Below are 20913 nucleotides of genomic sequence, written 5' to 3'. Positions count from 1 at the left end.
CACAACCATCAGCTGGGTCCAAACGCTCACAAAAAAGGCAGCATCTAATACAGACAAACCAGCACAAGTACAGTAAACACCCCCCCCCCCCCCCCCCCCCCCCCCCCCCCCCACCCCCCCCCCCCCCCCCCCCCCCCAGCAGACCGAGCCTCGCCTCCACTCGCAACACTTACAAGTTGGTGTCATTAGCCAAAAAAAAACTCCAACTCCAAATATCCCCACACGATCAGTGAGCTTCTCCCCTTCAGCTGCCTCTCCTGGAAATCTAAGAGGTCATAAAACTGGGCTGAATTGCAGGAGAACTTTTTTGCAGCCAAGTATTGGAGCAGAGGCTCTCCTCAAAGTGCACCAGTAGAGAAAAAATCATAAAACGTGACAGCTAGTGCCGGTCAGCCTCGCTAGAAAGGTCCTTCCAGAGGATAATTAATAGGTTTCCTCTGGCAGATTTACAGATGGAGGTGTAGGGGCGAAAGCACTGGCCCCTTTCTTCAAAGCACAGTGCTTTTACCTTGACCACGAACTTGTAGTGTCCTGCGTTGCCACCGCGCGATTATTCTGGAAGGGGAGTTGCAGGAGCTCTGAATGCGAAGGACCCCGCACCGTTTACGGCGGCGTCGCTAATCATTGTGACACACTCGCCCTACGCTGCTCGTGGGATCGAGGAAGAGGAAGGGTTGCAAGTTGCAGAGGCTGTGAAATCTTGAGAAATTAATTAACCTTGATGAAAATTAATTCGCCACATTAAGACAATGTGGATGGATGGTTTTATGGGAAGGAGAGTTTTAAAAAAAAGGGCCAAATATAGAGTAGGCCGTCCTGTTCATATCCATCTGGAGTGAGCTGACAGAATGTTTCATTAGTCCTATACATGACTGCACAAAAAGCAAAGGAGGCCTCTGCAGCTAAATGTTGCAGTTGGAGCACAGTCCTTCAACAAAATGTGCCAGCTGAGAGAAGAGAAGACTCATAAAAAGTGACAGCTAGTGATGACCAGCCAGCCAGCAGGTCCTTCTAGGAGATAATTAATAGGTTCTCGCCGCCAGATTTACAGACGGAGGCAGAGCGAGGAAAAGCTCTGGCTACGAGCTGCCCTTTCCTTCAAAATGCTGCACTTTAACTTCGCCGCAGCAGGTTTGATTTCCCTTCCAGGCATCTGCTCGCAAACGGAGTCGGACACGTTCGACTTCCTACACCTTTAACAACACCCTTAACAAATGTACAACTTCATAAATTTAAAGCGATGACACATGACCTTTGTTACGAGGGCTGATGAGGGAGATAATAAAGCTCTGCTGCATTGGAGAACGGGTCATCCACATGCAGAACAAACACCGCTGCTGTACTGTATATTAACCAGCTCCAGCTGGAGGCAGCAGCCAGAACATCTCTGTCGGAGAGAGGAGCCAAACAGATGAACACGCGCACAGAATCAATCCTGACATCTGTGCATGTTTGCCAATGCACAAACAACTGCAACCCCTAAATTCTGATTGATGGATCCATGTGTGATGTTCTGGGGGGAAAAAAAAACAATACTCGTTTGGCGGCTTCACGGCGAAGCGCTAAATATTTGGGGAATGTACCAAATGCAAGACAACACTGAGCAAACCTCATACAGTGGGAGGATAAGTCAGGTCTTTTTTGGTACCAACACATCATAAGACCAAATACCAACAATGATTTGATTCAAGTAACAAGTACCTACTGTGTAAACAACAAGTTTCTTATCTGTGTCATGGAACATACTGTACTGCATGTGCCCAGTTAAAAAAACCACGGTTGATGTTTGAGACCACAAGTTCTACCTTTAAAAAGAAAATCATGCCGGTCACAAAAATGCTTAAACGTATCTGTACATTTCCATTAAAGCCAACGCTGATTAATATGGTAAAAATCGCCGCCAGTTCCCACTGCAGACACGCAGATTAAGAAAGAGCACCAGGACATGGAGACGTGAGCGAGCGTGGCCGTGAGGAGACATTTTAGGCGGCCCTTGGATCACACAGAGACATATGACGCTGCGGCGGCATTTGTGTTTTCAATCAGTCACCGACGCGGCGCCTCGGCATACATCAGCATTCCTGACACACCTGGGTGGAATCAAAAAGCCTCCAGACAGATCAGTCAACCTGGGCCGCTGAAGGGCCATCGCCTTAGTAAAACACTCACCCTCTCCATCATTTATAATTGGTTCTCTTGGAATTGATGATTTCTAATGTGTTTCACTTAATGAATGCCATTTCCCTGTAGAATTAAATGACAATTAAGTGCAAAATTCATTATAGATTATTATAAGCAGCTGTATGTATCTACAATGACTGGAGCTAACAAAGAAATCACTTACTGCAATTAAAAAGGTGTATTAGCTTGTGTGTGTACAGTATGTTTCACTGCCTGAAGATATGAATTTTAGAGAGAGATTATTGTTTCATGAGCGGTTAAGCATTGGCAGTAGAGTTAATGAAGAACCTTTCTGAAGCAGTTCTCGTACCGCGAGTCTGAATAGTGGGCAACTTCAAGCACAGCTATGCATGTGGCCGTACGAGAGGCCATTGAAGTCCATCAGATAAGTCTGCAGACTGAATACAAATAGCCTCCACGCCTATATTAACTGCACATTAGGTGCAGACAGCGCTGAAGACAGAGATAGGCGCTGCTGACAGCGAGACAGAGAAAGAGAGGGCAGAGCATAAAAAATGAAAAATGAGATTTGAGTGCCAGAAAGTGATCAAACAAACAGATGCCAAATGAGACTCAAGTCAGTGGGTTGGACTGGCACGTCTCTCAGCGCTGCCACAACACTGGCACCTTCTCCTGCTACGGCCTGGCAGAATGTCGGCATCGCATTTCTTTGACAGAACAGGTGACAAATTACAGACGTGCAGATGAAAAATGCTGCCGCGCGGAGGGTTTTTGTAGGTGATCCAACAGTCGCGCTTCCAGAAGCAGGAAATAAATAATGACGCAATGTATTTTGCATTTAAAGATGAATATTGTATGGCTGAAGCTGGAGCGTTCTAAACATTCACACAGGGAAGTGATTTCATGTTTCCCCGTCCGCAGCCACAGATGCTAATTAGACTTCTCTTTTGGCTGGACTGCAGTCTCAATAATAATCACATTAGGCTGGCGGGAGCAAGCTGCTCACATTGGAAAGATGGAAAAGGCGAGTTTGCTGGTTCCACGCCATGCGACGCTGACGGCGTGACCTCCAGCAAACTACGAAACCATTCTCACAATTATTTCCTCTCTTTCAGTCGAAGGTCACTCTTTACTGGCGCGCCACCCTCTCCCGTCCGACGCCTCACGAAACAGAAGATCAGAGGAGGAGAGGAAACCGACAAAGCTAAGAAAAGTTGAAAACTTTCCCAATTCTTTGAGATGTTTAACCTTTCTAAAAGAGAAGGCGTTTTAAAGCTTAATGGGGAATGAAAAGATCTGTGCTTCAAAGGAAATTAGTCTTTAATTTATATCCATAAAACAAATAATTTAAAAAAAACATTCAAGCGGGTTTAATTATTAATTAAAAAGTTTAGAAAAACAGAGATCAAGAGAAAGAACTGTGACAGAGATAAAACTGCATCAACACGGTCTCCTTCCCCCATTTCTACTCATATTAGTTACTTAACAGCATCATCAGTGAATGGCCATCATCAGATCATCATCATCCTGCTGTAGGCGGGAATCGTTCTTACAACGAGAACTCGGTGCTGATCTTGATGTAAATTGTGTGAGTGGATCTTACCAGTTCGCCCTGGAGTCGGAGTATCAGCTCGTCTTTCTCTCTCAGCTGTTGAAGTAGAGCCTCCTCTCTGCCAGGATCCTAAAGACAAGCACCATGTTACATATTACTCAGCAGCCAGTCACCATATACCGACGTGGAGAAGATCAGCATGACAGCAAAGGTCTCGAGGGGGGAAATTCTCTGATTATTGTTTTAAGTACATTTGCTGCCTCCTGCACTGTATTTTAATATCTGTCATGTGCTGGAGGCTGTTTGCCTGATTTCTTCTTCTCACTGCACCTCTGAGATTCCTTCAGCAGCCCCAAGAGCCTTCAGTATCTCAATATGACCTTGTGGTGCCTGGTACGTTGGGTTGAACGAGGAGAGGAGCGAAAAATGAAATTATTTTAAAAGTAACCTTATTTACCAAGTACTTTACTGCAAGTATTGGGTAGAGATTATACTGTATGAATGGTTTCAAATTATTTAAAACACAATATTAAAGTGAGCCAGCCAGGGGCTTTCTACAGCCCAGACACCTTTAGGCTGTGGAAAACACAAGTGGACCTCCGGTTGCACACAACCAGCTAAAACGAAGGCTGAAGTTCAAAGAAAAGGAAGAAAGGTACAGTTACAGTTGTTGTTGTGAAACACCCAACTTAATTTAGGAACAGAGAGGCACCTTGAGCATGGACAGAAGGGCCGAGACAGTAAGAGGGAGCAACAATATGTGGGAAATAAAACGACCGACAGAAGGTCATTACCTTGTCAAGGGCATTAGAGCGAGGGAGGGAAAGAGGGGCGAGACAACAGGAGGAAAATGAGAAGGAAATGTGAGGAGAGGGGGGCTGATAGTGAGAAGAGGAGGACAGGAAGGGCCTGAGGCTGAGCATGATGGTCTGAAAAACCGTGGGGAGCCGTCTAGCTAAAGGACAGACAGAGAGTCAGAGGGAGACCACAGGGAACCATCCAGCTACAACACCGTCCTTTTAATGACCTCTCTGATGCACACGCAGCCGGACAGCTCCCGTTCCAAGCGTAAACTGAAATTCACCCACGTTGAAGCCGCCTCCCGTGCTACAAACTCCTATTTAGCCGCACGGCAAAAGGCGCCTGCCGAGTGCGGAGGGCGGCTGGTTCAGCGCACAGTCGAGTGCACTAGAACCCGGGGCCCTGATTGAACGGAGAAGCAAACAGCCGCCCTTCAGCTGATGAGACACGAGGAGAACTTGTTAACACCAAGCAAAGAGGCATTAGTCGCTTGGCAGGTTTAAGTGAGCTGATGTCGCGCCGTACGAAAGCACGGTCAAGGACGACAAAGCTGGAACTTCTGCTAAATGCGTCCGCGGTGATAAAAACTACATTAGGACACTTTTCCCACTAGGAAACAGAAAAACAATTAACAAAAACAAAGCCCAGTGGTGTTTAATCAGAGCGGACCGGACTGTTTACCTGGCTTTTACGGGGGGAGATGCTGGTATTTATAGATAATAGGGATATTTTTTACCTACAGCCAGAACACACACGCACACGAGGACGCAGCGAGAGCACGAAAAATTACTAACATGAGATTTGAATGGGCCAGAGAAATCACTAACATGCTGTGACAATTACTACATTAGTCAGCCTCTAAAATTAATCTCCGCCGAGTAGGACTGAAGGCTGTTCTAAATGAGCTGTCTGGCCACCACCGCACAGCATGCGTTTCTACCAAGAGTGAGAGCGAGCGCTCAAAATGGCGTGTTGTCATGTTTCAGAAACTCAGGAATAGTTTTAAACATAAATGTTTTTAATACCTTGAGCTTCATGACATAAAAAAAACAGTAAAGTGTTCAGTGATCAACTGATGTCAGTGTGACGACCTGCAGTTGAAGACACATGCATTAATCTTACTGTGTTGTCCCTGCGCCAATAAACTTTGCTCTGGATCCTCACTGTGCATTTTCCTACAAAATAGATTTAAAAAAAGGGGGAGAAAGTAAAACTAAAACAAGAAACTCCTCCCTGCTTAAAGAAGCAGTGTAACGTGCATTAAGGCTCCGTCAGGTGGCGGTCCAAGCAATTTTTCAAGGCTGAATTGAATGCAAAAGGCTTCTGAGGAAAGGTGGGTCATGTGAATTTATTTTTAATGTGATTGGAATGGCCTCAGTGGGGATAAATCTGATCAAAATCATTGGAGTGCATCCACTTTATGTGATTTTGTATAGCGGCTGAGGCCACTCCACGCTTGCAATCAGCAGCCAGTTAAGGAGGATATGGAGATGAATTGCATTCTCCTTGTTAGAAGAAATTATCCAATTTGTTAACTTTCTGAGAAACACAGATTTAAGAAAATGTGAGGGTTGTTTATCTATCCCAGAGCTCCTTCTTCATCAGTTTGTTTAATAAATTGCCCATTTCTCGAAATGACTGTGCGAAACAAGCACTTCGTTAAATCCTTTCTATTTGTTATCTTCATAACGGTTTACCCAACATTTATCTGTAAGTTTGCTCCCGCAGCACATGCTGGGACTCAAGGTCGCTGGGATACAATGCCAGGCTCCGACTCCTGGTACGAAGCCACCACCAGGTCTCCGCTATAAAGTGGAAGCTGCTGTTTTGTACTTTTCTGCTTGTGTGAAACAAATGGAAACCTACCACACACCCGCAGATAAATACATGCACTTAACCTGATGCCATTTAATGTTTCAACAAGCCAGTGGTTGCAAGTAGGCGTGCAGCAGTTGTCAGAACACGGCTGCAGACGCAGACCCAGGTTCCTTTAGCACAGGGCTGCCACTGTGAATAGCATTACGCTGTAATAACGGGCTTATTTTTGTTCAGTAACTAAAGAGGGCAAGTCAGCTCACACAAGGTGATGACAGATGTGTCACTTGCTCATGCAGATGCAGCGCGATGCCTTGAAGATAAAGTATGACGCCTGGAATAAAAAACGCCGACCTCTGTCAGCTGTCACCATCAATCTCCTCAGATTCAGGAAAACCTACACTGCTGGTCACCGTTCACTCTCTGGCCCGTTGTGATCGGACGGGCTTCAAATAACAATTTGTAGGCGCTGGGCGCATTCTGCATGCGGCCAGCGGTGATGCTGTTATCCACTAATAGAATTTAACTGGGACAGGTTGTGTCCTAAGTACAGTGTGTTAAAAAAAACCCAGTATACAAGACATACAGACCATTAGAAGTCAGCTGCCGCGACCAAAAGGCCACTAAGCTGTAGCATCCATTTATAAAAGTGACTGAACGTACGTAACGGCTCCATTTTATTCCAGAATGAACTTCATAAATCCTGATTAGGATTATTGTTGATGCTCTGACTAATTCCGGGCTCTTTTGAAACTAGAAAGCAGAGCTACCCAGTGGTTATATGATGAACACACGCAGCCTGGGGGAGGGTCATTACTAGATTATTATTAGAATTTATTGCATCAGAGAAAAAAAAACAATGAACAAAGTGTACGTCACTCGCGTCTAACGAGCCTCAGACCGGAGTAAAATATGGGACCTGATGGTCGCTTTGACGACCTCGCCTCCTCCTTCCCCATTGACATTATTCATTTGTAAGGACGTGTCTGACAGCGGTGTCCATCTGTCCACCAAGAGCGACAGACTGACGGCTAATGCTAAACACACTCTGCTTCTGATGCGTGTCTGTGATGTATGGGGTTCGTTCCGAGCGTGTCCCCACAAGCTGCACGCATGCGTCTGCGTGACCCTCTGATACGGGACCCTCGGCGCGTCCAAAGTCTATAATTACGAATGCGCCGTCATTATAATTATACATTATTAATTTCTAATTATGCTGCATCTGACACCACGATAAATCCTTCACTATAAAAAGACGCTCCACGTTGTCGGCGGAGGCGCAGGTGAACGCACACCGCGCACAACTCGCACACAACCTCTGGCGGCGGCTGCAGCGCCAAAGTACAGTAGCAGGCGTTAAAGTGGGACAGAATCTGGTAGAAATCATGTCATATGCATCGGGTCTAAATTAAAGTAGGGCGCACTGTGACACGGCAGCCTCTCAGGTGGCTACCGTAGATTATTTTTACACCCACAGTCGTTTTCTGGAGTGCCAGGACAAAGCACCCCCCCCCCCCCCCCCCCCCCGTCCCCGTCCCCGCCCTTCCATCCTTATCGAGCACTCTTCTCTGCACACTCTTCCTTGGCGTATTCCTTCTGCGGCGTTCATTTCCTCCCCTTTTAAACTATTGGTTTTACACATCCACCGCCCCCTTCACGCCCCATTCCCCCTCCGCTCAATCAATCCCGGATTCAAGCAGAACAATGTCCTATTCTCAGCGGTGCATCCGTTTCCTCGTGTTCGCTCTCTCCTCATGCAATATGCCCTCTCCACCTTTACACCGTTACTTGCCTGTGCCTCCAACTCCATCTAAAGGTTAGCCTTTGCCTCCCACCTTCCTCCCTATTCTCCTCTTTCAATAAATATACAGTGTAACCTATATATACACACAATACATACGCCAACACACACAACTCGCGTTTCTCCACCTGCTTCCATCCCCCACAGATTCAGACTTTCTCTAACTTTTGCTGCTTTCCGTCTGGTCTTTACATCAGTCCTTATGATTGTGAAGACGCTTAGAATAATTAGGATGAGCTGAAGGTTGTAATATGTGTCAGTGCACAGTTCAGTTCACCAGTGTTAATACTTTTCTCTGGACTGTCTAGTCAACTTTCTACACCCTCCGATCCCAAGCTTCTCAGCGGTCTATCTGTGCATTGCTCTATGAAAGCGCTGGAGCCTCTGCTGTTGTCTTCACGCTGGGTCCCAGCCTACATTTTTAATTTTTCCTTATCACCCAGCTGCCACTAATACTCCATGTAGGTCAATAAAGAGGGCACACACGCGCCCAAACACACACATTCTCTGCCTCTGTCTCTCTTTTTCTCTCTCTCTTTTCCTGCATCACACACACAGAGAAATCAATACACACAATCAAAAACACTTGGGGAATTCTAAGCAATACTGCAAGGAGACATGTGAATTGATCACTGGTAAACAGACACACATTAAATACTAATGCTCAGTCTTTCTCAGGACTCTGTCAGATACTGACACCATAGCATGTGGGTTGTGTTTCACTGGGCTAGATTTAAAGTGGGCTTCTAGTATCCACCTAACAATCGTTTATAAGAAGAAAGAGGATGGAAAATATTTGAAGCCACTTCTAAAACAATGCAGGTCAATAAAACAGCAACGCAGAAATGAAAAGGCGCCGGTCGAGCTGCGGCGTCTCGGCCCCAGCGCTCGTCTCCCCTTTAACAACACGACAGCAGCTCAGCTGTAACCTAAGTGAGGCTCAGAGAAAAGTTCGCCAAACTCCAGCTCTCTCTCCGCGGGCGACTCGAGGAAGCACACGACACCAAGCACCGCAACGCAGTCCGCCTGCGGAGATTAATAAATTCCATCTGGACCACGCGGCTCTGGCGGAGGAGCGCGTGCCCCGTCAAAGCAAGCGCCACGCCGCTGCTTTTTATCACAGCTTTTACTGCGCTGGTCTGTGCAGCGGAGGTCCCGTCCCTTCTCCCCTCGCCGCCCGCTCGCTCCCATTTCATCTCCTTAGGATTCGTTACAAGCTGCTGGGGAAAAGCGGGCTCTTAATTGTTCCGTAAAACGGAGGGAGGCGGTTTTGTACATTTGATCACAGACGGACTGCTGTGTGCTTTTAATTGAAAAAGGTGGCCCAGTGTGGTGGAGCGGTTGCCTAGTGTGTAGTGATTTGTAGCTACCTAAAAGCACAACAACAGAGCTCCACAAAAAATTGTTATTTATATACTCTATACAAACACGTATTATCCTGGAACGTGTAAAACTGGGCCAGAAAAATGCCCTGAAAATGCCACAAATACACGTCATTATCTCAGGACCAGACTGTGGCTCGCTCCAGCAATTTATCAGCATTAAGACCTTTAAACTTCTGGGAGAGATTTGGTCAAACTCAAACTAGTCAGGGGGAAGCGCTGGCTACAGTCAGCCCGAAGCCACACAATGGCTGCCAAAAAGCCCAACACGAGCGCAGCATTGTTCACATGCACATTACCTTAAATGGAAGGGACTTTTCACTGCAAGGGCTGATGGGTAGGGAGTGAAGGCTGCCAGCTGGACTGGTCTCCGTGCTCTGCAAAAGACAAAAAAAAGAACAAGATCGGCAAATGTCATCAAAATATACACGTGTAGTTCAGCTTTTAATTCTTGCTACTTTAATAAGCTCAGCAGGAAAAAGAAAAATAACACACATCTGGTTATTTAAATGAGAATAAGGCGAGGCAGACAATAGAGTTGGTGTTTACTCTAGTTAGTTACATCTGTTTCACAAAGATCACCTTCACTCTCCCAACTGCTCTGTATCACTAGAACGTAGGATAACAACTTTCAGACGACGGGGCCAAGTCTGTGTTCTTCCCACTTTCATGCATAATCTCTGCGCTTCCCCACAACAGCTGTGAGCCGAGCGCTTGGCTCTGCTCCCCGACGCAGGCGCCTCGCGGGCCGACGGCAGGGGCGGCGCCATCGCACACGGCGCGGCCTTTCACGCAGCGGCCGCACTCGCAGGCGCCGACCTGAGCGTCACAGGGCGGCGGCGTGCGACGGGACAGGTGGGGGGGGTGCGCGGGGATGGAGTCCTCAGCGCGGCTGCTGATGCTGATGTGTGGTGGGAAAGCGACAACACGAGCGGGGACGCGAGGTGACGGATGCGGCGCGTTCCAACCATCTGCTGCCCCTCGCCGGATCCGGTGCCTCACACGGACGCCCACAAGCGCCTTAAAGAGGTGATGTGCGTGTTTTTGGCCTACTTTCAAGGTTTGAAGGTAGCTCTGAAAAACATTAGAGCCCGAGCATAAACTTGGTTTATTGGTTTGGCTGACCTTTTAAAGAAGCATACCTCCCCGTCAGAATTATAGGTGTGCCGTGGCGTCAGGCCCTCAATGTGTCATCAGTGATCAATGCCTTTCTGTATGTAGAGAGACAGGAGCACACTCACTGACACCAACGCGCACGCACACACACACGCACGCACGCACGCACGCACGCAGTGTCTCTCTCACAAACACACACTCGCTTTAAGGTCACCTCTGTTCCACGGGCTTTAACACACAAAAGTCCCCACAATTAGCCGTGGTTTGGTAAAAAGCTTTTCAGATTGGAGAATGGATAGCGCCGCCTGAGAGCTCTGTTTTTAATGACCTGCACTACCCGGAGCTAAACGTCTCGAGATGATGAATGGCGGAAGAAAGCAGGTTTTGTAGTGGCAGACACCCCCTTTAATCACATTCACACATCAGTTAAATCAAGAAATGAAAACACTGAATGAATCATCTGTGCATTCAGACCCACTCGCTCTCGCTGACATTTGGCTTTTACCGGAAGACAGCTCAATTAGCAACATACTGTCATGTAATTTAGGGAGCTCTTGAGCAAACACGAGGCGAAAATACCAACTTTGCTGTAGTGAGTGTTTTGGGCTTTTTACTCCTGGGTTTCAGATGTTTTATTAACAAACTGAAAAACTAGACGAATGATGTGTTTCTCCCGCCCACAGATGCAGTGAAGCTGCAAGAGGCCCGCCAGACTTTTAAGGACGTTGACGGGTAGCATCTGCAGCGGACGTTCAGATTAATGTCATTGTCTGAAATCTAATGAACAACAGATTTTTATCATATCCACAGCTCTGTGCTGCCGGAAAGATTGGGTAGCAGCAAGACTAAGCTGCTGCCACAAGTCAAGCAGGAGCCTCGGGGGGAAACAGTCAGCGGGACGGATGGACGGGGCTGCAGAGGCACAAGCTAACAGGGCCTGGCAGCGCATGTGTGGATGCCGCACAAACACGGCGGCGAGGGCCGAGAGCGGGCGCCGTAACCAATGGAAGCGTCACAGTTTCCGCTGGAATCCGCGGCTGACACTGACAAATGGGGATCATTGTGTTGAGCAACATTTATGCAGACGCGGACAGTGGCATTTTAGAAACGTTCCCCTGCGCAGCCAACGGGATGAATCACCGGGAGGAGGAGAAATTAACGGTAGACGGAGGCGCCACGGTTGAGTGAGGAATGCCAGTTTGACAAATAGGAAGCACGACTACCTGGAAATCAGGAGGTAAGACGTGTGATCAGGCCTGATGGTCAGCTCCTTTTGAGATGGAGAAAGTACGTGAGATCAGGGGCTCGGAGAGAAGGTAAACAAAGAAAGGAACACGGGAGCGGGGCTCGGCATCGGAGGGTCAGACGCGCGGCACGCAGACACGGCGATACAGCCTCCCTCGAGCCGCACAATCTGCTGATGGACATGACAAAATTTGCAAGTTAATGACACAACAGAGCAAGCAAAGAGGGCAAAGTGGCTCCTCTTTCATATTCATGCTCTGCTGCGGTGTGCCCTCTCTCTCCCCGGCACTCCCTTTAGTCTCTCCATCACCACTCTAGTTCACGTCTCGCCGCTAATTATTATTTTATCATTTTCTCTCTTACAGTAGTCCTGGGAGAGCAGCAGCAAAGAGAGACCGGGAGAAAGCCACACATGTGCCTCTGTGGACTGTACTCCAGATAGGTCCTCACAGCTGGCTTTGATCTTAGTTTAGACATACTAATGGTGGGGTATTAGGGAAGGTCTGCGCGCCCTTTTATTTCTCTTTTTGTGTATTTGGATTTGGGAGTGTGTGTTTGTATAATATTGTTGCGTTTGGTGAGGGTCAGTCACTCCCGTAGATTACAAGAAAACAGCAGGCAGACATTACTAATGGATGTTCTTTCAACTCAACTTCCAGAGCTTATGGTATTACTAACACCCCTCTTTGGTATGTAAATGTTTAATACACTTTCAAGACATCGCCACAAAGGGGTATTAGTGGAAATAGAAGCGCTTCATTTCACAACAAAAAACACACAGTATAGACTAATTCCCACCAAACACAAGTGTCCAAATAACTAGTTCCATTAAAGCAGCGTTTGCTGTTGTTGAACGTCTGCTTTTGTTTGGGCCGTTTCCAATTTATAAAAGAGTTAATTATCGCTCAGGCCTGGAATCGACTGTACTCCAACTCCAATTGGAATTTACATTGAGCGGTTGATTGCGTATTTTATGATTATGACTGGAAATCTGCCCCAACGTGGGCCCTGCTGCAAATCGCAATTACCACATAAAGAAGCGCAAAAGCCATTTCGAGTCTCATTCCACAGGACATTCTCAATTAGTGATAAAAAATATGCTAAAAGTTTACAAGTTGGGAAACTATTACCTCCTATTCATATTCTGTTGAGTTGGAGAAGCCTGGCTGACGGCGCAGGCTGGTCATTAACACTGTCCACTAGTTTTACAAACCTTGTGTGGCTCCCGCAATGTGTCATGTCTATTTGGGTTTGGATGTCATTTTTACAGCCTCCCTGACACTCAGGCTGAGACGGCCCGTTAGCCTGAGGCAAAACTTCAGCTTTAAGCCGGCTTCGGCGCTTAAAGAGCGGAGCATTACGTTCAAAATAAGGCATTAATGTGTAGTGAGCATGTGGAAGCCTCGCAGTGTCCTCCTCCTCCAAAACCTTATTAAAACCTTTTCTATTAACATTGTAGAGCTCTTCCAAGGCAGAAAACAGGCACACGGAGATGATTTCATGCTGCTAATATGAAGCTGAATGAATGTGGAGCACTATTTAGGTTGTGATAAATTTGCTTGATCTTATTTGATAACCTCTTATCCACAGTTGACATGGAGTCAAAGACATGCTAATTCGGTGTGTTTGTTGTTGTAGAGTAGTGTCTGTGTATGTTACGATGCGTCTGCGTGCTTCCGGCGTGTGAAACCCACCTCTTGCAGCGTTCGTCTCAGTCTCAACAGGAGGGTTTTGACGGCGGTGCAGTCCTGCTGCATCAGTCTGAGTGGAAGGGCCTCTAACCCCGGGGGCAAACACTCATCCTCCCTTCCCAAGCCCAGCCCCGGGCCGCAGTCGGCCGGCAGCAGGCTGGTGGGGCGGCTGGGCTCCCTGGAGCAGAGGCAGAGTGACGGGAGGAGTTATTTAACGTTAGCATGTGTCACGGTGAGAACTTCATTCATCATTGACCCGTCTCCACCGCTCCCCACTGGCAGCCGGGGGAATCTGGTCTGCGCCGCTCCGCTTTTGATTGGAACGGCTGCACACGACACATTACAGTGCAACGTCAAAGACGCCGGCTGCTTCTGAATGTGGACGCCCTGGGACGTCACACACACACACACACACACACCGCAGATACGTCTGCAGCCGACCGACAGCAGTGGAGACACATTTATCTGATTTACACCGTTTTCAGATATTTAAAGGCGCTATGTGAAGATTTAAAAGGTTGTGTGTTTGTCGCTAAAAACAAAGCAGACACTGGCAAATGAGACGCAGAAGAGGCAGGAGCCACGAGACAGAGTGTGTGTGTGTGTGTGTGTGTGTGTGTGTGTGTGTGTGTGTGTGTGTGTGTGTGTGTGTGTGTGTGTGTGTGTGTGTGTGTGTGTGTGTGTGTGTGTAGCACTGCAGTGCTGCTTATCAATCTCTTTGTTTTAATTAACAAAGCTTTGTGCGTTAATCGCAGCAGACCTACTGGCCATTTGACAGATCAGAGGCGATTAAATCTCCCCAAAACAGACAAGTTCATAAGTCACTGTTTAAGACCCGATTATAAACAAGCCGCTGCGCCGCCGTGACACTTCTGTGGCGGTTTGGGTTTGGATTTACACACACATACACACATGCGCACACACACACACACACACACACACAAGGGGCAAACAACACAAAGAGATCAAGCAAAGCGTCGTTTTAATTAACTGTCCCATCCCAGAAACAGTCCATTAAACAGTAAACAGGCCCGTGGAGCCGTACGTCTTTGGTCTCCGGTGCATGGCCGGTGTTCTGGGAACAACCTTCACCACCAACTGCCTACACCAGAGGACAGATAGGAGGGGAAAGTTTTAGCAGGAGCAAGGCTCGCTCAGTGTCACGGCATACCTCATATTTCTTTGCCTACAGCCAACAGTAAAACTCAATCTAAGCATCACAGCTGACCTTAACTATAAAACTATACCTTCATGGGCATTTCACTGCTGGGAGCTCACATTACTGTCAATTTAGCAGTTTAACTTTCACCAGAAGTCTGGTTTTAACAGCTCGTGACGTGAAATAGCTTAATTGTTCATTAAACATGAAGAAGCCCCAACAGAAGTCAAGCTTATTAGCTTTAACAGCTCCGTTACATGTATGACCTGGGAAAAAATTTAAAATACATATCACAAATTAATACAACAGCTCACTTTGTAATAGTTTTGTTTAATCTTCAGAGACCATGTGTGCTTTCTTTTCAAGCGTAATGTTTGCCCTAGGTTAATAGTTGCCCACGGGTTTGTTTGGAAATCCGCTGACATCCACACCTACACAACTGTGAAATTACTGATTCCAGTCCTGTGATGGGTGAAATATATGAAGCTCGGCTATAGGATCTGTCCACGCTGCGATATGAAGCGTCAACAGACAGAATGTGCCGTTGACTGACAATCACTACAATCTGCTTCCCGGCCGCTCGAAGTGTGTACGATGACCCGTGCTTGGCCCGAATAGATTTTCTAAATGTCAAAACTCGGGACACAACGCAAGTCTATTGAATCTTCATCCTCTAGGCCAATATGCTTAAAAAGAGTAAAACCATGTCCAATAAGCAGAATATGCACAGAATGGATAAAGTGATCCAACTTTTGTCACATTGATCGTGAGGCCTTCCTGAAGCTGGGAAGTTCAGATGCACAGCAGCTCTGTAGACTTCAGCCCAGAGAAACACAACAGAGGGATTGTTGATCATTTATCGAGAATAACTTCATGACGAAAGACAGTTTGGTCATTGCAACTAGTAAATAATTACACATTTAACAAACACATTAATAATTCGTCTTTAAATACACTGAACTCATGCAATATCACCCCCCCGGAGCTATGGTATTTTGACAGAAGTGCATAAAGAGGGGCCGCGTGTCTCACCTCCTTGATGACATTTTCAAAAGGTGAGCGCAGAAATACCAGCCAGCTGTCTGCAAACCACAAGGACGCGCGGCGGCTCCACAGCCTGCGCGTCGAGGAAAGAGGGCGAGGGCGGGTGCAGTCGCAGAAGCAAGAAGGTCTTTATCACCGAGAGGCCGCGTTCACTTTGACCGATAGCCACCGAGAAGGTGGACGGGAGGAAATTAGACGCCTTTGTCCTATTGTCCTAGGAAAATCGCAGCGTAAACATCGACAGGGGGCATTAAGCCCGACAGCACATTCACGGGGAAAAATGTTCCCGGAGCAAAACAAGACCATATTACTAAAATATCAATCAACATAAGCCACTCCAAAGACCTGTCAGTGAAAAGGTCAGGCTGAATTGCTCTCTCATTTACCCTCATACTTTGTTCTTCCCTCTCCTATTAGCCAGTCACCTTCTTCCCTGTGTCTAATGCTCACTCTCCAGCCCACTCATCCATCCTGAACTGCTATCACAGCATTCTCTCGTTTTACTTCTCTTTGTTGCCTTGCCCTTCCCTCAACCCCCCCGACCCGGCCGCTCATTCAAGTTTGTCTTCCGCCGCTGCAGCTCGTCATTCCGATAAACACTGCACTAATCTGACGCAGTATCAAAGTCCGTGCAGCCCCTGTGGGGATTGTGCTGAGCCCCTTCGACAACGATCTAAAGCCTGCCGTCTTTTCAGGACAGGTCAGTCACTGGTAAATCCTGAGTCCAATTTAACAATCCCAACCCATTATTAGGCGTCCTGTTGTTAATTTAAAAAAAAAAAAAAAAAACAACACTACAGCCACACACTGGGTCAGACTGCTTTCAGACAGCGTAATGGAAGGGCGTTACTTCAGCAAAGTAATCAGATACTGCTGTAACATCAGTTGCACAATTTCAAATTATTATTTCACCAACTAGTGGCTGAATCGGGTACTGCATGTGGGGGAATATATAGATTCAATAGGTGTGGGGAAAAGGCCATGTTTGCATTTCACTCACGTTCCTCCGTGGCTCCTTCAGTTATTAGACTATATTTTCTACTTTTCCCATGTTAATTCCTCTTATCTCTTAAGCTTTCATTTCATTCTACCTTTTGACTTTCTCCCACTTCCTCTCCGCATCCTTCTGATGCACCGCTCTTCTTCTCAGAAGTCATTTCTCAAGCTTAATGTTAGGAGTGATCCATTTCAGCAACCTGAAACAGCCAATTATCTGCTTTTTTTATGACTTTCATTATTTTACCACTCAGTGTTTTATTAGTGGGCTGCTGGCTCCCAGCACTGACACTGCGCACACACACACACACAGCACAAGCAATAAACAATACACAGTGAGACAACAACGAGGGCATACACGTTTCTATATGCACAGCTAGATGTCTGTTTTACATAATGTTCAGTTAAGGTGTGAAGTGACAAATAATGACTGCTAGTAAAACAAATTACGTGAGATTGAAGTGCATTATGTTTAGCGGCTGTGAAGAGGAGTGGGCCGCGCCTTTGTCAATCAGCACTATAAAGCCTGCATTGTCCCAGAAATAATAATAGTAAAGGACAGTTTCACACGGAGACATGGTGAGACGGGCCGTCAGTCAGGCTCTCGCGCCAACTTTTCCCTCGTTACATGTTTTACAAGGACAACGACTGGGGAAGATATTTATAGGGACAATCCGGCGCCAGTGTGTCTATAGCTGTGAACATGTGGGTAATCAGTGTGACACTGGTGTGTCATGTGTGTTATTACCCGCGCTGAAGTACAGTAACGCAGCATGGGAGAGTGATAAACCTCATTTGTCACTCCTGCTTCCAACCTGACAGTCACAGTGCACTCATCTGCATTCAGCACCTGAGGCTGCAGCTGTTTAATGCCGCCATTAAACTCATGTCTGACATAAAGTGCATCTGTGACTAAAGAGTGAGCACAAGTCAAGCTCCAGGCGGTGAATCCAAGTATTCCGATAGCGAAAAGGGAGAGAGAGGGCACAAAAGTATAATAGCAGGGGCAGTTCTGATTAACCTAATTGCCCTTTCTGTATTCATTTGCACTAGAAGTCTGCACCGTCCGCTTTATTCCTGCCGCTCACTCTATTTTTACTCTCCATTGAGCTACAATATCGGACTATTAGGCAATTTCTGAGAATATCCACGCGTCCACTAGGCACTCGTGCGTATGATATGTGTTTTCTCGTTGGGGAGTAACCTTGGTGGGCTATCAGAACACATTAGCACTAAGCAGCATCACAACCGCTGCTACTTAGTGATACCAGTGTTTGATCTCCTTATTTTAAGATCATACGGTCAGTTCAACCGTGCTAAACGGCTGCGATTATAAATGTAGGTAACGCGTCGTCTTATGCGCTGAAGTAAAAACGCGGCGCAGATGTGCGACACTTAAACTAGACGTCCCGAATCTTGTAAGCGAAGCGCAGCATGCGGCGACATCGACAGCAGCGAGATTAATTAAAACGTGACTAACTCAGTGCTCGGGTCAGATGGTTTTGCAAAGGTTACATCTCGTTTTTTCTCCATGTTTTCAGAGCTGATAAACAGAAAAACCTCATTTCCTGTCCATAATCACCTCCTGAAGCGCTGGGTCTAATTAAATGAAAAGGAAATGTAAAAAGGTACCAGTGATAAGCTTCTGGAAGCCACCATATTACACGCCGTGTTTTTCGTAACGTTTCCTTAAAAGCTGTTCCCATGGCAGTATTAAAATATGCTGTATATTTATACATTCTATGTAGGATGTAAATGGTTAACTCAAATTAAGAATGTTAGCGGTCTAATTGGTTTAATGTATATAGAAGACTCTAATCAGTAAGTAATAAACTTAATAACACATGTTAACATGACGATCTGTAAATGTGACATTATTTGTAGGAGGCACGGTTGACTATCTATGACTGTGCAGCATTTCCATCCATGGCTCAGGGCTCCGATTTGGGTTCTGGGCCCAGAACAGGTTCAGCAATACAAACAAACCTGGCAACAGCACTGACAAGTGATGACATGGTTTCAGGATGTTGCATTAGTAGATGCATCAGGAAAAAATAGTCACAGCCCCCCCCCGGCCCACAAACCATCACTGTTCCCTTTTTGTCTTGGACCAGGTGATGTAGCCGTGTCCCTCTGCTCCCGCTCTTTATGCCCAGCTAAGATGAACATGTCTCCACTCAGCAGACGGGCCTGAGGTTGACCTCGCTCTCCGCAGCGCATGCAAATCTCAAAATGGAGAGCTCATATCTTTCATTTGCCCGTTTCTAAAATTTCTATAGTTACTGATCCAAATACGAACTGCAGTTACAAGCTTCTGCTAAAAATAGGTTCCTGGGAATTGTTATAAAATGTCTTTGTTCTCCTGTGTTTGTGACAGGGATGCTACTGTGTGAGGCAAACGCACGTGAACATGGGAAGCTACGTCAGCAACAAATTCTCCCATGAAATAATCAGTTGTGAGTCTCACTTTCGTCTTGACTTTTGTCAACAATGGAATAACAGTGGGAAGCAACTGCCTGCAGAGTAAGTGTAGGATTCTTCTGTATGCTGTAGTTCTTCAGCACCACAATCAAAAATATGCTCAAGAGCAACACACAGTATGTTGTAGTCCACAACAAAGGGAGAAAAGATAAAGAGATGGGAGGCAAACAATGCAGGAAGAGCCAAAAACAAAAGAGCAGCCCTGTCTTTGTTATTCAAATATCCTCCATATGCTGCGAAATGGCTCCGCAGCTCAGGGAAACACTCGCGTCGTATGTTTTACAATCTGTTAACAGCGATACAGTAAACACCGCTTCCTTTCATTTCTGGAGAAGATCACAACCAAACGGCTACTGAAAGCACACAACAAAGCGGCATTCGATGCTCATCAAAGTTTTTTCTAATACATACGAGAGCCACAAGCCTCCACTCAAAGCGAACCAGAGCCAAGACTAATTAGTCTCCCAGTGTCGAACACTTAATAAATCCAACAGAGCGATGTAAATCTGAGGCGAAGCACAAACACAAAACGCATGACAGATACACACGCGCACACACACACACACACACACACGCGCACACACACACACACGCGCACACACACACACACGTACACACACGCGCGCACACACACACACACGTACACACACGCGCGTACACACACACACACACACACACACACACACACACACACACACACACACACACACACACACACACACACACACACACACACACACACACACACACACACACACACACACACACACACACACACACACACACACACACACACTACGAGATCCGTAACATATCTGGCCTGGTCCTGATCAGTCGTCAGTGCGTGGCCACTCACACACTTTATGTGACACACATTGTAGAGCAGCTATGACTGTATACACAAATGAACAGAGGGAAATTTACTCCGTGCTGCTGATGCTGAGAGTCTCAAGCAGCGATGGATGTTCCAGCTCCACTCCAAAGCTCAGCTGGATCCTTTCTGCTCGTCTATTTTTGTGAATGCGCATGTGAGCGAACGTCTTCAAGTATGTGACTTACAGAAGTTTGGGACTCGTGTTGTTTTTGCTGACTATATTCAGTCAACTTGGCCTTTCATGAATCGTATTAATATTAAACAAACATTTCTTGTGTTCATGGGAGTGACTTCCACACAAGCATGGATTACTCGTCCCTGCTACAGACTACACCTCCAGCTGAGAACGCAACACTGTAGCCTATCTGACCGAATTTGAGAGGAAGGTGTCTCTGAATAATAACACACCTCCTCTACGTTTTAATACCCAGCTGACTCCCGTATGACAGCCGCTGTCTCTCTGACGCCCAGCTCCCCGTTGCTGCATGGACTGTGTTCCGTCGATAAGTCCCAGCTAATTCGGCTTCGCTCGCTCCTCTCATTTTTTTTTTTTTACAAATTCGGACGGACACAAAACCAGTAAACGCGGTAAAAAGACATGACAACTGCAAACAGGAAATGAAGGCGCGCTGAACAAAGAGCACTGAGGAGAAGTACATGAAGCTCGACAGGCGGTCAAACGCTGCCGTTTGGTCTGGTGGTATATTCAGTGCGACTTGGCAGGCTGTTAAACAAGACGTCCAACCACACAGCGTAGACAAGACACAAAAGTTGTACATTTAGGAGAATAAAGGCAATATTAACTCAGAAGTCT

The 20913-nt window shown here is 46.6% G+C and overlaps 1 protein-coding gene across 2 annotated transcripts in view; it reads right to left on the bottom strand.

Moving 5' to 3' along the window:
* Positions 1-20913, bottom strand: part of ccser1 (coiled-coil serine-rich protein 1) — a 77072-nt gene that overhangs the window by 37602 nt on the left and 18557 nt on the right. For both annotated transcript variants that reach the window (XM_029163481.2, XM_029163482.3), the window contains exons 7-9: positions 13549-13723; positions 9793-9870; positions 3746-3823 (exon numbers count right to left, since the gene is read on the bottom strand). In XM_029163481.2, coding sequence (XP_029019314.1) covers positions 3746-3823; positions 9793-9870; positions 13549-13723 — 331 coding nt within the window. The remainder of the gene's footprint in view (positions 1-3745; positions 3824-9792; positions 9871-13548; positions 13724-20913) is intronic.

Source organism: Betta splendens, chromosome 9 (genome assembly GCF_900634795.4).
Source record: "Betta splendens chromosome 9, fBetSpl5.4, whole genome shotgun sequence".
Taxonomy (NCBI): Eukaryota; Metazoa; Chordata; class Actinopteri; order Anabantiformes; family Osphronemidae; genus Betta; species Betta splendens.
This window is presented reverse-complemented; position numbering and strand designations above follow the sequence as displayed.